The sequence below is a fragment of the Cucumis melo genome, chromosome 7, assembly GCF_025177605.1.
Source record: "Cucumis melo cultivar AY chromosome 7, USDA_Cmelo_AY_1.0, whole genome shotgun sequence".
Taxonomy (NCBI): Eukaryota; Viridiplantae; Streptophyta; class Magnoliopsida; order Cucurbitales; family Cucurbitaceae; genus Cucumis; species Cucumis melo.
This window is the reverse complement of record NC_066863.1, coordinates 2,174,119-2,191,557: the sequence shown is the minus strand read 5'-3', so window position 1 is coordinate 2,191,557 and position 17,439 is coordinate 2,174,119. Positions and strand designations below refer to the sequence as shown.

Genomic DNA, 17,439 nt, shown 5'->3' with positions numbered 1-17,439 from the left:
TTTATCTCAACCTTAATCTTGGGTAAGTTACTTCAACTGAAATTGTGGACTTTAATTCTTGGAAGGATAAGTTATTAAATTGGTGTTTTCTAACTATTTAGGACGCTGCTGCTTGGAAAGCGTGATTTTACTGTTAGAATTTGATTGAGCAAATCTCTAGTTAAGAGATTCTACTACTAGACCCTCGAGTTTAATTTAAAGAGACCGCATGTATGAATGGTTATGTATTGATGATGGCTAGCTACAGAACTTGAGGTTACAGATAGAAACTGATATTGTAATTTTGACTGCGGGATGATTATGTGTTAGAGCTGATAATGCATTGATGTTATCACCTACGTTTTATTGATACAGTATTGTGATTGAGGATGATATGACATGATATGATAGGATATGTATGGTATGACATGTTATGGCATGATATGTTATGATGTGATTTGATGATGTGTTATGTGCATGCTATGGATATGGTGTATGTTAGCTTTACCTATTAGAGTCGTACCCACATGAGTGTTCTTCGGGATCACAACTCTTTTTGACGACTGTGTAGTCCAACGGAATCACCAGTTTGACATTAACATTGACACAGACATGATTTGAGCGATTCAACAGGATCACTCACAGCCCGATCGTCTTAGGTGTTCGCTTGGGTTCACCAACGACCAGCTTGTTCCTACGGGATCACAGATCATTGCACACGTTCGTGAACGTATCAGTTCGGGCACTCTTCAGGACTCTAATAGGAAGTTAACAGGCACCTAGCGAGACTAGTAGTGGGTCCCTTACTGAGTATTTTTATACTCACTCTTTCCATTTCTATTTTTCAGGGCAGAGGTAAGAGCAAAGGTAAGGTGGCGAATGACTAGAAGTGACTGTGGCGAGTCATAGGGATACGTTTACTTCCGCTTAGGTCATGTGTCGGATTTCAGAGTTGATATTTCCTTTCATTTTATTCTATTTTATTTATTTCTTTGTTTTTCTTTCCCTTTAAAACTAGTAGGGCCCGAGATAGGATTTGTTTTAATTTATTTCCGTACATTCTATTTATGATTTTAACGACAATTCGCAGTTTTGTTTTATTTTCTATTTACTTTAAATAAATTTTAATTCTTTTCTTTTAAAGTAAAGTCCTCAACTTAGTATAAGAGGTTGGGTCTTTACATCATCTAATAATTAGAATGAATATAGGAAAAAGTTTGGTGACTAATATTATTTTGTGTGTACTTACTTTCATGTTCATAGAAATTATATATCTTATAATAATATAAGATCACACAATATAAGATTTTACTGTATTTGAATATACGAATTCATACTATGCTATTTATACAAATCTCACTTTTTTATATACTAAAATAAAATGACAAATTTCACGTGACGTGTTACTAACTAGTTAAAAAAAGAAAGTCTTTCGTACATCAACGTATTTCAAAAGATATTGTTTATCCCAGCAGTTGCTAAGACAACATACTTTAATATATTTACACTATAGTACACTGCTAACATTAGACATAACCATGGTGGTTTTGGTTTCAACCATCCACAATGGTATGTGCGTTTAAGATTGCGTACATAATTTGGTTTTGCTCTTACAATTATATAAAACAGCAAAGAGATGTGAATAAGATTCTGTTGTCCTTGATAAAATTCGAAAGCAAATCTTAAACCAAGAATAAGAATAAAGGTGCTAATTTAACCGCAATGGCCATAGTGATGTGCCGTTAAGCTTTTATTAGACAAAAGAAGATATGCTTTGAATGGAAGAACCCATCCTTCATGCATGAGAGCATATTTGGCTGTAAAAAATACTTTCGCAGTTTCTAACTTTTTATCTCCCGTACCATCCATTTTCTAGTTTTGAAAGGATTAAAAGGTGATTTTAAGCGCTAAAGTGTGACCAACTTTGGAGGAAGAGGCTCCAAATCTTTCATGAATTTTAGGAAGTAGCAGAAGGATGTGGTAGTGCTAGAAATGATGTTGGGGTTGGGGATGGGGTTGGTGGTTGGTAATTTGAAAGCAAAGTTATTTCAGAGTTGTCTTTTGTAGTTTCATATATATCTTGAAAAACACACCATATATATTTGTTGGTTATTTTGCGAAGAAGATAAGAGTAATGGTTCAACGGGAGGAAGAGACCGCAATCATAAACTCAAAATCAGACTCAAGATTCACCATAGTTTGAGGGAGAAGACAAATCTCTAAATCTACACTTCCTCCTCCCTCATATCCTGGATATGTAGTAACCTTGCCGTCCCATTTATTGGAATATCCACTCCGCAATGCAACAGCTTTTCCCATCCCAAATTCAATCCCATACTTGTTGAATCTCGGCGAGCTCCCCATCAACACAGTATTCGGTTCGAAAATTCTACCCACTTGTATTTTATCAATAGATTGCAACCGTTCCTCAATTGTCTCTCTAAACTTTTTGCAAGTGTTGTTCACCACAACATCGTGCAACTTCCATGCTGCCCAACCAAGATCTTTCCCAACCAACTCCTCTGCTTTTGCATCCACTTTCAGATATTTCATTACGTTGCCGAAGTAATTTTCGGACAAGGGTGGTTCTAATTTTGCTCTGTTATTCGCTACCATTATGCAATGTGTGGGCTGTTCCTCTGATATCCGACGAGCTCGTGTTATGGATCGCCATACAAAAGCAGTTAAGGATTGTAATGAGGAGATTGTTCCTCTGGCGCCACACTCTGCGTTGGCTTTTGCTTTTAATTTTGCAATTGATTCTGCTGAAAAGTGGAATATTCTCTCCCGAAATTTAGGCCCTTTGAATCTGTTCATAAATTTGTCGGGAAGATTATAAGGGAGATTAACAATTGGGCCATCCCCATCGGGAAACCAGCGCTTGAGAACAGGGGGACGTGAAATGGAAATGTGTTTTGGAGAAGGAGATTGAAAAATCTCAGATAACATGGTGAAGAAATTCCAGTAGGAGGTTCCATCGCCAATGGCATGGTTGAGGGAACAGCCGATGAAAATTCCGTCCAGTAATTCCGTTACTTGAAGGGACAATAAAGACAGGGAATGGCCGTCGTAGTTGACAGCTTTGTGGTGGTCAAATAAAGAGTAAACCACTGAAGGCACGTCAATAGGGGAGAGAAAATCAGATATTGTGACGTCGAGGGCGGCGTGGATGAACTTGGCACCAGGGCTGTTAACGCAATCGACGTAAATGGAGATGGAAGGGTGAAAATGATGGTGGTTTGTGATGGTGACAAGGCGGCCGGAAAGTGGGTAGAAGTGGAGGAGAGCGGTGGAGAAGGAGTTTTTGAGGCGGTAAAGAAAAATGGGCATAAAAAAATGGGGAGGTTTGTGAAAGAGGAGACCCTTTTGGATATACTGAGAGAAAAGGTTGGGGAGATCTAAAGGGCTTAAATGATATGGATGCTTTGATTCTGGGGGAAGCCATTCTGATTTTGGTTTCACAAAGCACTCCGAAATCAGTTTTACCTTCATTTTCTTCTTCTTCTTCTTCTTCTTCTTCTTTTTTTAATTTTTTTCTGAAGAGTAGACTCGTTGTTTTGAAGACTTTGGGTATATAAAGCAAAATTCTTCATCACAATTGCTCACTGTCACACGACCTCCTCCATCAGCCTTAAAATTCAAATGGAATAATTTTGTTTGACTCAAAACAACCAATAAAAGGCGATTTGTACAAAGTCGATTCATCTTTTGTTCTTTTGAAAAGAGTGTATGGTAACATGTACGGGAATGAGTTTGTAATTTAATAAAAAAATCACGTTTTTATTAAATGTTTTGGATCTAATTTATAAATACAAAATTTATTATATTACGACAGTTTTCAATTTGACTTTTTTTGTATTGTTATTTTCATGTTTCACTATCTAAATTAATATCTTTACTAAGTTAGCTTAGTCATAATTTTTCTAAGTTGATTTGATGATTACGCACTTGTGTTAGCACTAAATTGATTAATTAAGAGTAAGTAGGTTGGTTGGAGAAAAAGATTGTGATGCCTTATTGGGGGGATTGAGATGCATATATATCTAGCTATTGTATTCGGATTGAAAAGAGAACCCAATTGATAAGTATATGGACACTTGATCAACTCCTCAAGTGATTCTCTTATCTTTTTGTATGTGAGGTTCTTCACAGCTTCGTGCAATTTCCATGCACCCCAACCCAACCCTCTTTCAACCAATTCCCTTACTTTTGCACCCGCTTTCACTGATGTAATCATGCAGCCTAAGTAATTTTCAGGGCTAACCCTGGTTTTAGTCTTCCTCTGTAATTTCCTGATATCATGCAATAGGTGCTTTGATCCAACCGTATGCGACGAGCTCGCGTTATGGCTCGCCATACAAGTGCGGTCAACGTTTGAAAGGAGGGAAATATCTTTGGTATCGCACTCATCGTTGGCTTTTGCTTTCAAATCTGCAATTGATTTTGCTGAGAAGTGGAAAAATCTCCTCCTTAACTCGGGTGCTTCGAATCAGGCCAATAAACTGTCTTGGATATGTGAAGGGGAGATTGATAATTGGATCGTACCCATCAGGAAACCACCTCTCTAGAATGGGTGGTTGTGAAATTGAAACAAGTCCATGCCCGACTTCAGATAATGGAGCTTGAAAGATCTGAGACTACGTGTTGAAGAAATTCCAAAAGGAAGTTCCAACGCCAAGACAATATGGTTGAAAGAACAGGCAATGAAGACAGCATCCAATAATTCAGTTACCAGAATGGATAGCAAAGGCAAGGTTTGGCCATCGTAATTGACGGCTTTGTTGAGGTCGAAGAGAGATTAGACGAGTGAAGGCACATGAAGAAGGGATGGTTTAATTTGATTTCGGGGGGAAGGTTTTCATGTGTAATGAAGCAATGGGGGATTAGTAGAAGTTGAGGATGATTGAGTTCCATTGGACAGTAAGAAGTAAGAACAAGGAGATTAGCTTAATTTGTGATACACCGTTTCATTTAGGCCACATCCAGTTGTAGGAAAGGCAGAGTTGACGAAGGCTCGTTTAGCTACAATTTTATCAAAATATTCTTTCTATACATAAAAATTTGATTTCCATTCTTTTTTGGATGGAAAAATTTGAACCCAAAGCCTCTTGTCTGCGAGTATTTATTTTTCTCGACTTTTATTCTCCAGAAAATAATGTTTATTCTCTCCAAAAAAGATATATTTAAAAAGCTAACTGAATTTATGTTGTGACATTATTCTCTATTTTATGTTCTATCCTTTTGAATAGCATTTGAGGCATAGGGTAGGTTATTATAGCTATAGTTTGTGATTATTATAGTCTACGAGTTATATTAATTTGTGTGTTATTATAATCTGTGTTGGGGTGCAGACTATTATAATTTAGTTTATATATAGTCTTAGTATGTGTTTGTGGTGCTAACTATTTTAATTTGCATATTAATATAGTCTGAATTATAACAATATGTAAATTAAATGTAAGACTTTTGAGGTCGTGGATAATTTTTTTGTATTATTATTCTTTATCATACAAATAATTATGTACGTAATATATATATTGAAAATATAACTAAAACTATAAAAATTGTAGTGGATAACCTTTTGAGAATATGTTATAGCAAATATAGCACGTTGTTTTAGAATTTTGCAAATATGTCAAAATTGATCTCATTTTTTAAAATAATCTTCATCTTAAATTTTCTATTATTCCCAAACTATCCTTCAATAACTTATTTCTTTTTGCTTTTTAATGCATTAGTCATCCTTTATTTCTTCTCCCACTTTTAAGGTCTTAATCATTCTTTCTCTTAGGGGAAAAACAATTTGTTTCTTTCAATAACTTACATATTTCTTCTCCCTTTTTAAGGCCTTGATCATCTTTTCTTATATGGGGAAAAGAATTTGTTCTTCCTATCTTAATCTTGATTTTTAGAATATCAATGACACATTATTTCAATATGAAATACAATGGTCGTTGATCGGAGTAGTTTAATTTCGTTTGTAATTTTTCTCTACTTTCTTCAATATGTATTTTGAGTTAAATCTAATTTCAAATTGTTTTGTATTATTTTTTTGCATTGGTTTTGTTTTGATTTTACTTTGTAACAGTTTTATATATTAATGTCATGATATTCTTATATTATACGTATTAGTTGGTTGTATACTTACTACATGAAGTTCATTTTTTTTTTTCAAATTTTATGCAGTTTATTATAGTATTATTAAGTATATGAACGATATAATTCAATATATCATTACGAAGTATATCAACAATATATTATTAAAATATATCAACTTATTAATTATTAATAAAGTGAATCAATATCAGGTATATCAATCAAGTTTACAAGTGTATATTAATATGTATTAAGTGTATAAGTAGGACTTCAAGCATATCAAGTGTATTTAATCAATCACAATCAAGTGTACCATTGAAAAATACTAAGTGTATCTACGGTGCATCAAGTACTATATCAAACACATATCATGTGTATCAAACGTATCAAATTTGTTGAATGTACCAATGAAGCACAACATGTTTATTAGTAGTGCATCAAATGTATTAAATTTATCAGTGAAACAAGAAGTATTAGGTGTATCAAGATATTATGAACTTAATTATTATAACTTGTGTTTTGACTTCTTGCAAGTGTTCCTTAAAACTACTACAAATTTTTAACGTATGTTGTGGTAAATTTTAAAAATAACAATATTAAAAAACGTATAATAAAACTTAAATGAGTACTTCTTTAATAAACAATGTTTTTTCTTACATTTCCAATATTTGAATTTTTTTATAATATTTTCCTTTCTCTATCACATTATTGAACTTTTTGACCAAGTCATTTTAAAGACTAATTTGAATTTTTGTTGCCAAAAAAGAATACATATTATATTTTGTATATTAAGTAATTTGTTGTATAAATATAATTTTAAATAATAAATGTGAGCATGAGGCAATGTGAAAAGAAAATAAATAGTTAATATTTATGTTGTATTATTTTTATATTGATCAAATAATAAAACATTTTAACTTTTATGTGCACCAAGTTTTTTTTTAAAAAAAAAGATTTGATTGAGTACGTGGGTGGTGGGTATTTTTTTTTCTTCTAATTAATTAACAACACATAAAAAAACTTAAATAAGAAGAACAATTTAGGTCTAAAAACAAATTATAATAGTAAAGTTTAAGATATCGACAAATGGGTAAAATAGTTAAAAAAAATGATTCTCTTGATCTTCACCGATTCGAAATCGTGTTTTTTTTTATAAAAAATGGGTAAATATAATCATGTAGAACAAATTAAAATATAAAATTACAAAATTCAAGGTTTTATTAGACTTGACTTCGTAATTAACAATATATTGTATATAATTTTCTTACTCTTTTACATACATAAATCAATGGTTGTAATCATGTACCTACAAATTAAAAAACAAAAAGAGAATTAAAAGCATTATCAGACTTGATTTCACAAAATTGACGTCGCATCTTTTTTTTTTTTTTCTACATGCATATCTTTGAGTCTTTTCTGACATTACAAAGTATTAATAATACTGCAACATAAAAGCAATGTTAGGATGATGTTAAGTTTAAACAATCGTAGAAATTATAAGGCTACGACTGAGTAATAAGAAGAAAATTAAACAAAGTCTAAATAGAAGTGAATATTAAAATGTTTCCAAGAAAGATGGTTAAAGAGAGTTCTTTATATTGTTGACAAAAATAGAAATTACAAAACCTTTTAAACTTATATGAATTATTCTAGAAATTTAATAATTGAAATAAGGAGATAGATGTTTCATGTTTTAATCCCTTCGTCTCTTAAAATCTGTATAGGTTTAGAAGGGTTGTGAGAATGTAATTAAAAGATAATAAATAATTAATATTTTTATTTTATTTTTAATAATAATAATAATAGTAATTAAATCATTTTAACTAATATTAGACCATATTAGACCATAGTTTGTTTTCATAATCAATATTTTCATTATTCATATGGCTGATGTATTTAGTTGGTTGTTTTATTTTTCATGAATTCATTTACTATATATAAGGTTTAGGGTTTTACTATATATTGAAAATATCATATTTGGTAGAAAATAGAAATAACCAACCAGAAATTATAAGAATAAGAAACAAAAACGAATGTCATATCTTTGTCTCTTCCTCCCCTATATAGTATATACCATTTAATTAACTTTAAGTTTCTCTATTTTGTTACATTATAAAACTACATTACGTTTCTCTCTCATCTATTATTTTCAACTGTTAATATATAAAAATATCTAAACCCAAATGTGTTGGCATTAATTTAAAAGGCTATGATATATATATATATATATATGAATATTACAAATACATAAAAGAGAGAATGATAAGACAAATATATATATTATATATATTCTTCCACACACTGCCCAACTTGGGAATATTGATTGGTTATGACAAAGAAGGAAAGTGAGGTGGAGAAGAGATAGCATTCATGAACTCCAAATCAGACTCCAGATTTGCCATAGTTTGTGGTTGTAAGCAAATCTCTAAATCTACACTTCCTCCTTCTCCTTCATTTCCTGGATAAGCAGTAACCTTTCCCTCCATTGTGTTGGCATATCCACTTCGAACTCCCATCGCTTTTCCCATTCCAAATTTGTTTCCATACATATTGAATCTGGGCGAGCTCGACATCAACACATTATATGGATTCGAAACAGAACTCAATTGATGAGTACATGGACACTGAACCCACTTCTCAAGTGATTCTCTTATCTTTTCGTTTGTGATGTTTGTCACAGCTTCATGCAATTTCTGTGCACCCCAACCCAACCCTCTTTCAACCAAGTCCCCTGCTTTTGCATCTGCTTTCACTGATGTAATCATGTTGCCTAAGTAATTTTCAGGCAATGCTGGTTTTAGTCTTCCCCTGTAATTTACTGCCATCCTACAACTGGTAATTTGATCCTGCTTTATGCAACGAGCTCGTGTTATGGCTTTCCATACAAGTGCACTCAATGATTGAAAGGAGGAGATTTCTTTAGTTTTGCACTCTGCGTTGGCTTTTGCTTTCAGATTTGCAATTGATTCTGCTGAGAAGTGGAAAAATCTCCTCCTTAACTCGGGAGCTTCAAATTCATTCAGGTGAACAAAGGGGGGGAGATTGATAGTTGGACCATACCCATCAGGAAACCAACGCTCTAGAATGGGTGGTCGTGAAATTGAAATAACTTCATCTCCATCTCCATGAGCTTGAAAAATCTCAGACCACATATTGAAGAAATTCCAAAAGGAAGTTCCATCACCAAGAGAATGGTTGAAAGAAGAGGCGATGAAGACACCGTCTAATAGTTCAGTTACCTGAATGGATAGCAAAGGTAAGGTGCGGCCATCGTAGTTGACGGCTTTGTTGAGGTCAAAGAGAGATTGGATGAGTGAAGAAGGCACATGAAGCGGGGAGAGAATGTCGGAGACAGTAATGTCAAGGGCGGCATGGATGAACTTGGCTCCAGGGCTGTCAACGCAGTCAACATAAACCCCATTATTGGTAGTGGTAGCAAGGCGGCCGGAAAGTGGGTAGAAATGAAAGAGAGCTGTGGAGAGGGAGTTTTTGAGGCGATGAAGAAGGGGAACCATAAAATGATCTCCTTGGTCGGGAGGTTTGTGAAAGAGAAGACCTTTTTGGATGTAGTGGAAGGAAAGAAAAGCGAGTTCAGAAGGGCCTAAATGGTATGGCAGCTGCTTTGTTTCTGGGGAAAGATGTTCAGGTTTGATGAAGCAATTGGAGATTTGTCGGAGTGGAGGATGTTTGGGTTTCATGGCTGCCATTGTTATGGATTGGACACTAAGAACATGAACAAGATAGGCTTATATTAAGTAAGGTTATCTCTGATGTGAAGTGGTCCAGTGTATGTGTGTTTGTCAATCAATCTAGCAGAATTCATGTGAATTTATAATATCAGCTTAGAACCAACGTTTAACATATTTATATCTATTCATATCTTAATTTTACGGAAATCTTGATAAATATGTGTATTTCAATAAATATTACTAAAAAGTTATAAAAAAAAATAAGTTTAAATTAGTATATGAACATAATATATTAGTGATATTTTGATATTTATTTTGTATGTATCGTGGGTTTTTATAGAATATAATATAATGAAAATTGAATATCATATATAGAAGTTAGATTTTACAACGAAAAGAACAATTGATGGACCCTGTATACATGTGGCAATAATTGATTGACAAGGACAAAACAGAGAAGAAAATCAACTTCACTTTCCTGTTGCCAATGAATCATCATCTGATTAGGAGTTCTTCTTCCAAAGATTAACTCAGATTCATTTTTTGAACGCAAATTTCTTGTTGTTTTTAAAACACGTATAAGCAGAATATATATCGCTAGTTCTAATTACAACATCAGAAATGGATTGTTTTTGTTAGTTTGTTTAAAATTTGTTTACTTGAAATCTGGATTTTGGCACAGTGATATTTTTCAATATGGAACCTCATTTTTTTTTTCTAATTAAAATTAGTATAGTTTATTTTTATTTATTTGTATATAAGCAGTGAAATACATTTATTCGTATCGTGAATATTATGAGTCCATGAGTGAGTTTGGGCATAGGTGGACAAAATGACTAATGACTGACTTGTATGTATATATTTTGAAACACCAATATTCATTGACATTGGTATCAAATCTACATGTTTTTGTGCAATGTCTCCGAGATTGTGTAGCCAGATTTACGAGTTAGCAATTTTTTATTTATTACTGCTTCCTTCACATTTGTCTTAGGTTAGATCTTAGTTGTGGGTGGCCGTAATTTTAGGAATTGATTTTATTTCGGGCTTGTTTGGTTTTTACAAATTATGATTTATATACTTGACGGATAGTCCTTTAGATGAATATTTTTCTTGCAAATTAATATGGTGGTAGCTAGGGATGGTCATTTGGGGCTGTCCTAATGTGTTATAAAATGTTTGTTATGTTTTCATATAGATCATGATAGGGAAATGAGCTTTACACATGACCATTTCTTTAACAAAATGGTGAATGTGATTGCATAATTGATATGGTTATTTTGTAGATAGATGATAGATTAATTAACATGGGTGGAGAAGAGAAAATGGGGAAAGTGTGGCCATCGTCGTAGTTGATGGCTTTGTTGAGATGAAAGAGAGAGATTGGACGAGTGAAGGCAGGGTGAAGCGGCAAGAGAATGTCGGATACTGTAATGTTAAGTGTCTGGCGTGGATGAACTTAGCTCCACGGCCGTTAACGCAGCCTACACAAACCCCATTGGTAGAGGTAACAAAGGTGGCCGGAAAGTGGGTAGAAATGAAACAAAGTTTCTCTTACTTGTATGCATAATAAATCTCCCGCAAATCTCTCCTCCTTGCCTAAATATAAATGATGATAAACCCACTAAATACCAAACATTCTAAACCCTGCAGAATCAATAAAAAGATCAGTGAAATGAAGCAACAATTATTCTTGATTATTATTTATTTCCAAGTTTACCTATATATCTCCAATATTTATAGTCGTCCAATTTTGATGAATATATGTGTTAGTTTGTATAGAATATTGGTATTTCATTGATATTTATTGATAATAATTAAATATTACAGTTATATATATAAGAATAATATTTCCTAAAAATAATATTTTCCAAAAATACTCGAATTATGTCAATACCCTCCCTCAAACTCAAGGTTATCACAAACTTGAGTTTGCTAAGAAAAAACTTGTTAATCAAATCAGTAGATCTGTGATAGAATTAGAAACCCACAAATAACAAAAACATAAGGACCTTCTGGGCTGGAGACAGAACCCACAAAGAACTTCTGGAATAGAGACATAAATCCTCATGTAGAGATCTATAACAGAACCTACGAAGAACGAAACATGAGCTTCTAGGAGGAGCAGAGATCTTAAACTACTGATTACAAAACAAAGACCCTTTTTCTTTTTTAGAACGCCAAACGAAAACAGTTAGACCAAAATTGAACTAGACTAGATTAAATGAATTGAACAGAAAATAGGCTGATTGAATTGAACTGACTCAAGTGAACCATACTAGACCTACTTTAAAAGCTGAATCTACGTTTCGTGAATATTTCGTGAAACCCTCCGTTCGGAAAAGACTCACGATATGGACGGATTAATGCACGAAGAGAGATAGTTTCAGACGAATCTGGAGTGAACGGATGCAGATTGAAGGAAAACTTCAAAGAAACAACCGCATATTGGGGCAACTTGAACTAGGTTTTTTTCTAACATATTCGATGAGTCGCGATGACACAAGGCAGATTTGGTAAACCGATGGTTAAAAATGATGAAGAGTGGGGCTACTCGCAGTGATGGCTGCATTCGGCTAGGGGGAGCGGTCGATGACAAAAGCAGCAGACGGAGGCAGAGTCGGTGGACAGTCGGCAAATAGAAAGGGAGTATAAGGCAACCGACAATTGGAAAAGAAAAATTTTCAGATGGGATTGGCGGTTGAAGCTTGAGAGGAAGAAGGAAAAGAAATTTTAATTCTTTTTTTTTTTCTTAGTGGAAACAAAGAGTGGAAGCGGGAGATTTACACTTGGGTCTGCCTCCGTCATGACAATTAGTTATTGACAGAGGCAGAGATCGAACAAGTCTAGTGGTTGCTAAAATTCAATGAGAGAAAAACCTAAACTCTAATACCATATTAGTTTGTATAGAATATTGTTATTTTAGTGATATTCATTGATAATAATTAATTAAAGATTACAGTCGTATATATAATCATATTAAAAGATAATATATAAGAATAATATTTATAAGAATAATATTTCTTAAAACTAATATTTTTCAAAAATACTCTAATTATCTCATTAATATGTTTTTTAATAACACAAAACGTTGTTTTCAAAAAATGGAGTAAGGGTTGATTTCTCCAAGGATGTATGAAGTTGAGCTAAGACATACAGTACCAAGATAATAAGAAAAAAGTTCATGAAGTAAGAATGTCAAAATTTCAATGGCTAAATTTTAGAAAACTAGTTTGTTTTTAAAATACTCCTAAACTTTTTAAAAGTTTCGAACAACACGATGGACATAAATCATACAGTACATCAAACTATATATTTTCATTATTTTTTATTTTATCTTTTTATAACATTCTGTTCTTATCCTTATCCTTATTTTTACTAAGCTTAAGGAAAAAATCATTTTTAGACAATTCTACTTCTCACCAAATTTTAAAATTAATTAACAATATTGTCTTACACGTATTAATGTTTTCAATAGACAATTCTACCCTTTGCCAAATTTAAAATTTACAATATTGTCTTATATAATAGTGCTCTCAATTTATAAATTTGTTCTCCTACAATATTAACCTATATTTTAAAATAAATATTAATTATTGTTTACGTATAGAAAATAAAAAGAAAAAAAGAAAAAAATCGAATGAGTGTTGTAAATGAAATTTATTAATTATATTATTTTATAATTGGTTTATTATTTATTTTTATTTATTTAATATGAAATCAATATTAACTAATGATTATATTTCAAAATTTTACATCCAGCGTAGAATATAAAAGGTTTTATTTTTTTTATTTCAATAATTTAATTTCTAAAATTATGAATTTATATTAATTAATGATAGTTTTGTAATTTAATATAAAGAATAAAATCAATATAAATTTTTATATTTTTATCTATTTATTATAATAATTTAATTTTAGAAATTATAAATTTATATTAATTAATGATATCTCATAAACGTTTTTATTTTCTTCTATACAAAGGCATCTTTTCAACCATTTTCTTACAAACATTTGAACATCCTCCTTCTTAAGTTGATTTTCTTATTTTTCTTATTTTTTACTCGTTATATGTGTTTTTCCTTTTATGGCAAAAGTATTTGTTTTTTTTTTTTCTTGTAATAATTTATATTATATAATATTGATTGATTCAACCTTCATTATTCATCTTTAGTTTTACTTTTGTGTTGCAATATATTTTTTGTGTTACAATATGTTAAGACTTGATGATTTGAGAGAAAGACTTCAGGATATACAGTTAAGAGAGTCGAAAAATGATACAATGTCATTTGTGACTTCAAGCCTAAAAATGCATTGAGTTGTATTATTATCGTTGTTTTTGTTAAAGAGGTATGAGAAAAACTTATTCATTATATTCATTTTTTAATAATGAGAAAATTCTTAATATATATGTGTATAACTTTTCAGATGATTTATTATGATATAGGTTTTGCTTTTTAATAAATATTTCTACGTAGTTGGAAAGAAACTAACGGTTTTTCTTCTTCTTCATTTTTTGGGTGGTTCAAATTCAAGGTGAATTTTCTTATTTCTTATTTCTTTTTTGTTACATTTTATTTTAAGATTTGAATTAGTGTTCTATTACAATAAATTTGTAAAGTCATTTTTATAAGATTTATTTCTAGATCACATTTAGAACTATATTTTGTCATGCATAATTAACGTGAATATGTGATCTAAGATTTCTTCAAGCGACATTCATAGAAAATTGTTACAATGTATCAAGAATGAAGAATAAGCAGATGCTTCGAGACCCATTATTATGGTTGAAGAGGCCGTATAGTTTATCTCTCTCTATATATTAATGTTTACTTCTAAATTATAATTATAGTACTTTGTTTAATCTCATTTTAAATTACCATTAGTGGTGAAAAAGAACATAGCTCATTTGTCATCAAAGAGTATTAGTACTCATAAAGTTTGTAATCTGAATCTCACTACTCAATTACACTAAAAAAAAGTTATTATTAACGTATTATTTTGTTTAGTAATATTTAAATATAAAAAACCAACAATATACATGTACAACGGAAAAATCGGTTTTGGATAGGACCATTAATACTTCGTTTCAACTTTAAACAATTTCATTAAAATACTCTTAAATTTTGACAAACAGAAAAAAAAAAAAAAAAAAAAAAAAAAGCTTCAAAATACCATTCATATGAACAAAATCATTAGTGCCTCATTTGAAAAGTGCTTATAAACTTTGAAGAGTTGATTAATACCCTTTGAATAGAGTTTTTTGATTATTTAGGAAAACAATCTTACAGTTTAATTAGTATATTGTAGGAAACCATTCATCTATGCACGCAATAGATCACCCTATTCTTCCGATAAAGAATCAAAGAAGTGTTAAAACTCCCAATTTTCTTTCTTTGTTATCTATATTCTACCGATCATTAAAAAAATCAAATCAAAATTTAAAAACTAAAAAAATCGTAGTTTTTTAAAAAAAGATAAATTTTATTTTTAAAAAATTGACTAAGAATCCAATCATTAAATATATTAGTAAGATGAAAATCATTGCAAGACGTAAGTAGGAAATAGACTCAATTTTCAAAAACAAAAAATGATGATCGAACAAAATGTTGATAAGAAATGTTCGGTTTAACTTGAACAAAAAAAAAACAAATCAAGAAGAAGATATTAAGGAAAATGATATGAAATGAAATACAATTCAATTATAGAGCTAATTCCAATTGGGGAAATGTGGAAGTTGGTTCCAATATGACCTAAGATGAGAAAAGGTTTTTAAAGCTAAAGAAGAAAAGGTGATGATGAATTTCATCCAAAATCCTAACTTATTTTACACATCTTGAATTGCAACTCTAATTGGTTTCCCATATGCCTAATTTCTTATGTCAACATGAGAATGCATTGACTACCAAATTTCCAATTATTTCTTCTGGATTATTATTAATTATGCCAAATTTGCAGCAGCTGGTTAGTTCTTTAAACTGCATTTTACATATATAATCACAATTGCCCCAATTCTGTCTTTCTCTTCATTTTAATCTAACTAACATTACATCCTATCAATGTTTAGCATTTAGTGGGGAAGTTGAGATTTTAAAGCAAAGTTGAATTATTGTTCAATTGAAAAACATTTCAGGGGTAATAACGGAATTCTCTACCCAAAGAAAAAAATCAGAAATACTCATAACAATGGCTTTGAGTTTCAATCTACCAATTAAAAGAGGCAAAGACCAACTAACTACAAATATGTTGTCCTGATCCTGTTGTTGACTTATTGTGAGGTCCGAAAGAGATTTAGAGAAATATTTTGTATTTTCGTTATTTATGTCTCGTTGATTTCAAATTTGTATGAAACTATATAGTATTAAGTTCACTTACTTACTCGTTTAAACTTTCAGTACATTTAAAATCTTAAAAATTTTCTCGTTATATGGAAGAAATAATTTCTATATATTTCTTTACAATTAAAACAAATTAATTTTATGGACACGTATGATATTAAATACGAGAATTTCAATAACATATATATGCGTTTTGCTATACACATAAGTGGCGTTACATTGGAAGTGATGTAGAGTGGGTGATGCCTCATATAGAATTGTAGCAATATGAGAATGGACCACCATTTTAATTGGGCCATTGGTCCCATAGCTTTTACAAAAACCTCTATTTTAAGTGTTGATTCTTTCCCTTTCCCAACCAAACTAATTCAATTTTCAAATGTTAAATTATTTTCCAAAACATTATATAAATTTGAATAGTGATGCTATTTTACAAATTAAAGAAAAAAGAAGAAGAAACTAACAAGATCACATTAATGGAAAATTAATTAATTAATTAACCAATAAAAGCAACAAGTTTCTTAGAAAGAAAGTCAAATAACCTTAATAAGCATGGCAATTAAAGATTATTTGGTACCTAATAGTATTCAAAATCTTACAATTGTTTACATTTGTGATAATACACCCTTCATTGATAAACTTAATTAATTTCATTAATCAACATGGAAGTGTGTAATTAAAATGATTTGAGAAAATAGAGGAGAGAAGAATCTAGGGTCTATTAAATTGTTGTTGTTGTTGTTGTTGTTATTATTATTATATGTAGTGGGAAACAAGGAAGGTGGGGTATTTAAAAATTTAAAACAGTTCCCTAATTGAGGGAATTTTGGAGATTAATAGAAAGTCAACAATTTAGTCATGAATTTGCCTTTAACCTCGCATTCCTAATGAAAATTTGAAACTTAATTAATAAACATTAATGGAATCTTGAAAATTCTGCCAATCCCTAACGTTCTTTTTTTAAACAAAGAGTCAACATTTTGAAAATTTGAGTCCGAACACAACAAGTTTTTGTCAATTTTACATTTGTTGTTTGAATTTCAAATTAATTGCTGTGTTTTTTTGTTTTTATTTTAAAATTAGACTTATTTTCTCTTCCGCTAAATTTGAATTTTTAAAAACAATCTTTATAAAAACAAAAAATAAAATGGTTAGAAGAGTTAAGTTTTTATTATATTTATTAAAATAAACATACTTCAATTAACATAAATATGTTATGTCAATCTTAAGATTAAAGAGAATAATTTATTCCAAAAGGCTAATAATATGACCAAGCAATTGTACGAGTTTCCCCCCAAGAGAAAGGGAAAGAATGATTGACAAAGATTTGATGAGAA

At 31.0% G+C, this 17,439-nt stretch overlaps 2 protein-coding genes across 2 annotated transcripts; both read right to left on the bottom strand.

Moving 5' to 3' along the window:
• Nucleotides 1-1,534: 1,534 nt before the first annotated feature.
• On the bottom strand, nucleotides 1,535-3,648 carry LOC103493560 (uncharacterized acetyltransferase At3g50280-like). The gene has a single exon (XM_008454355.3). The coding sequence runs from the start codon at nucleotides 3,469-3,471 to the stop codon at nucleotides 2,119-2,121; it is 1,353 nt and encodes a 450-aa protein (XP_008452577.3). The 5' UTR covers nucleotides 3,472-3,648; the 3' UTR covers nucleotides 1,535-2,118.
• A 4,615-nt stretch (nucleotides 3,649-8,263) lies between these two features.
• On the bottom strand, nucleotides 8,264-10,130 carry LOC103493561 (uncharacterized acetyltransferase At3g50280-like). The gene has a single exon (XM_008454356.3). The coding sequence runs from the start codon at nucleotides 9,780-9,782 to the stop codon at nucleotides 8,403-8,405; it is 1,380 nt and encodes a 459-aa protein (XP_008452578.2). The 5' UTR covers nucleotides 9,783-10,130; the 3' UTR covers nucleotides 8,264-8,402.
• Between the last annotated feature and the right edge of the window lie 7,309 nt (nucleotides 10,131-17,439).

Coding starts and splice junctions, on each gene's coding strand:
- LOC103493561 (XM_008454356.3), bottom strand. CDS start 9,782: ATGGCAGCCATGAAACCCAAACATCCTCCACTCCGACAAATCTCCAAT.
- LOC103493560 (XM_008454355.3), bottom strand. CDS start 3,471: ATGAAGGTAAAACTGATTTCGGAGTGCTTTGTGAAACCAAAATCAGAA.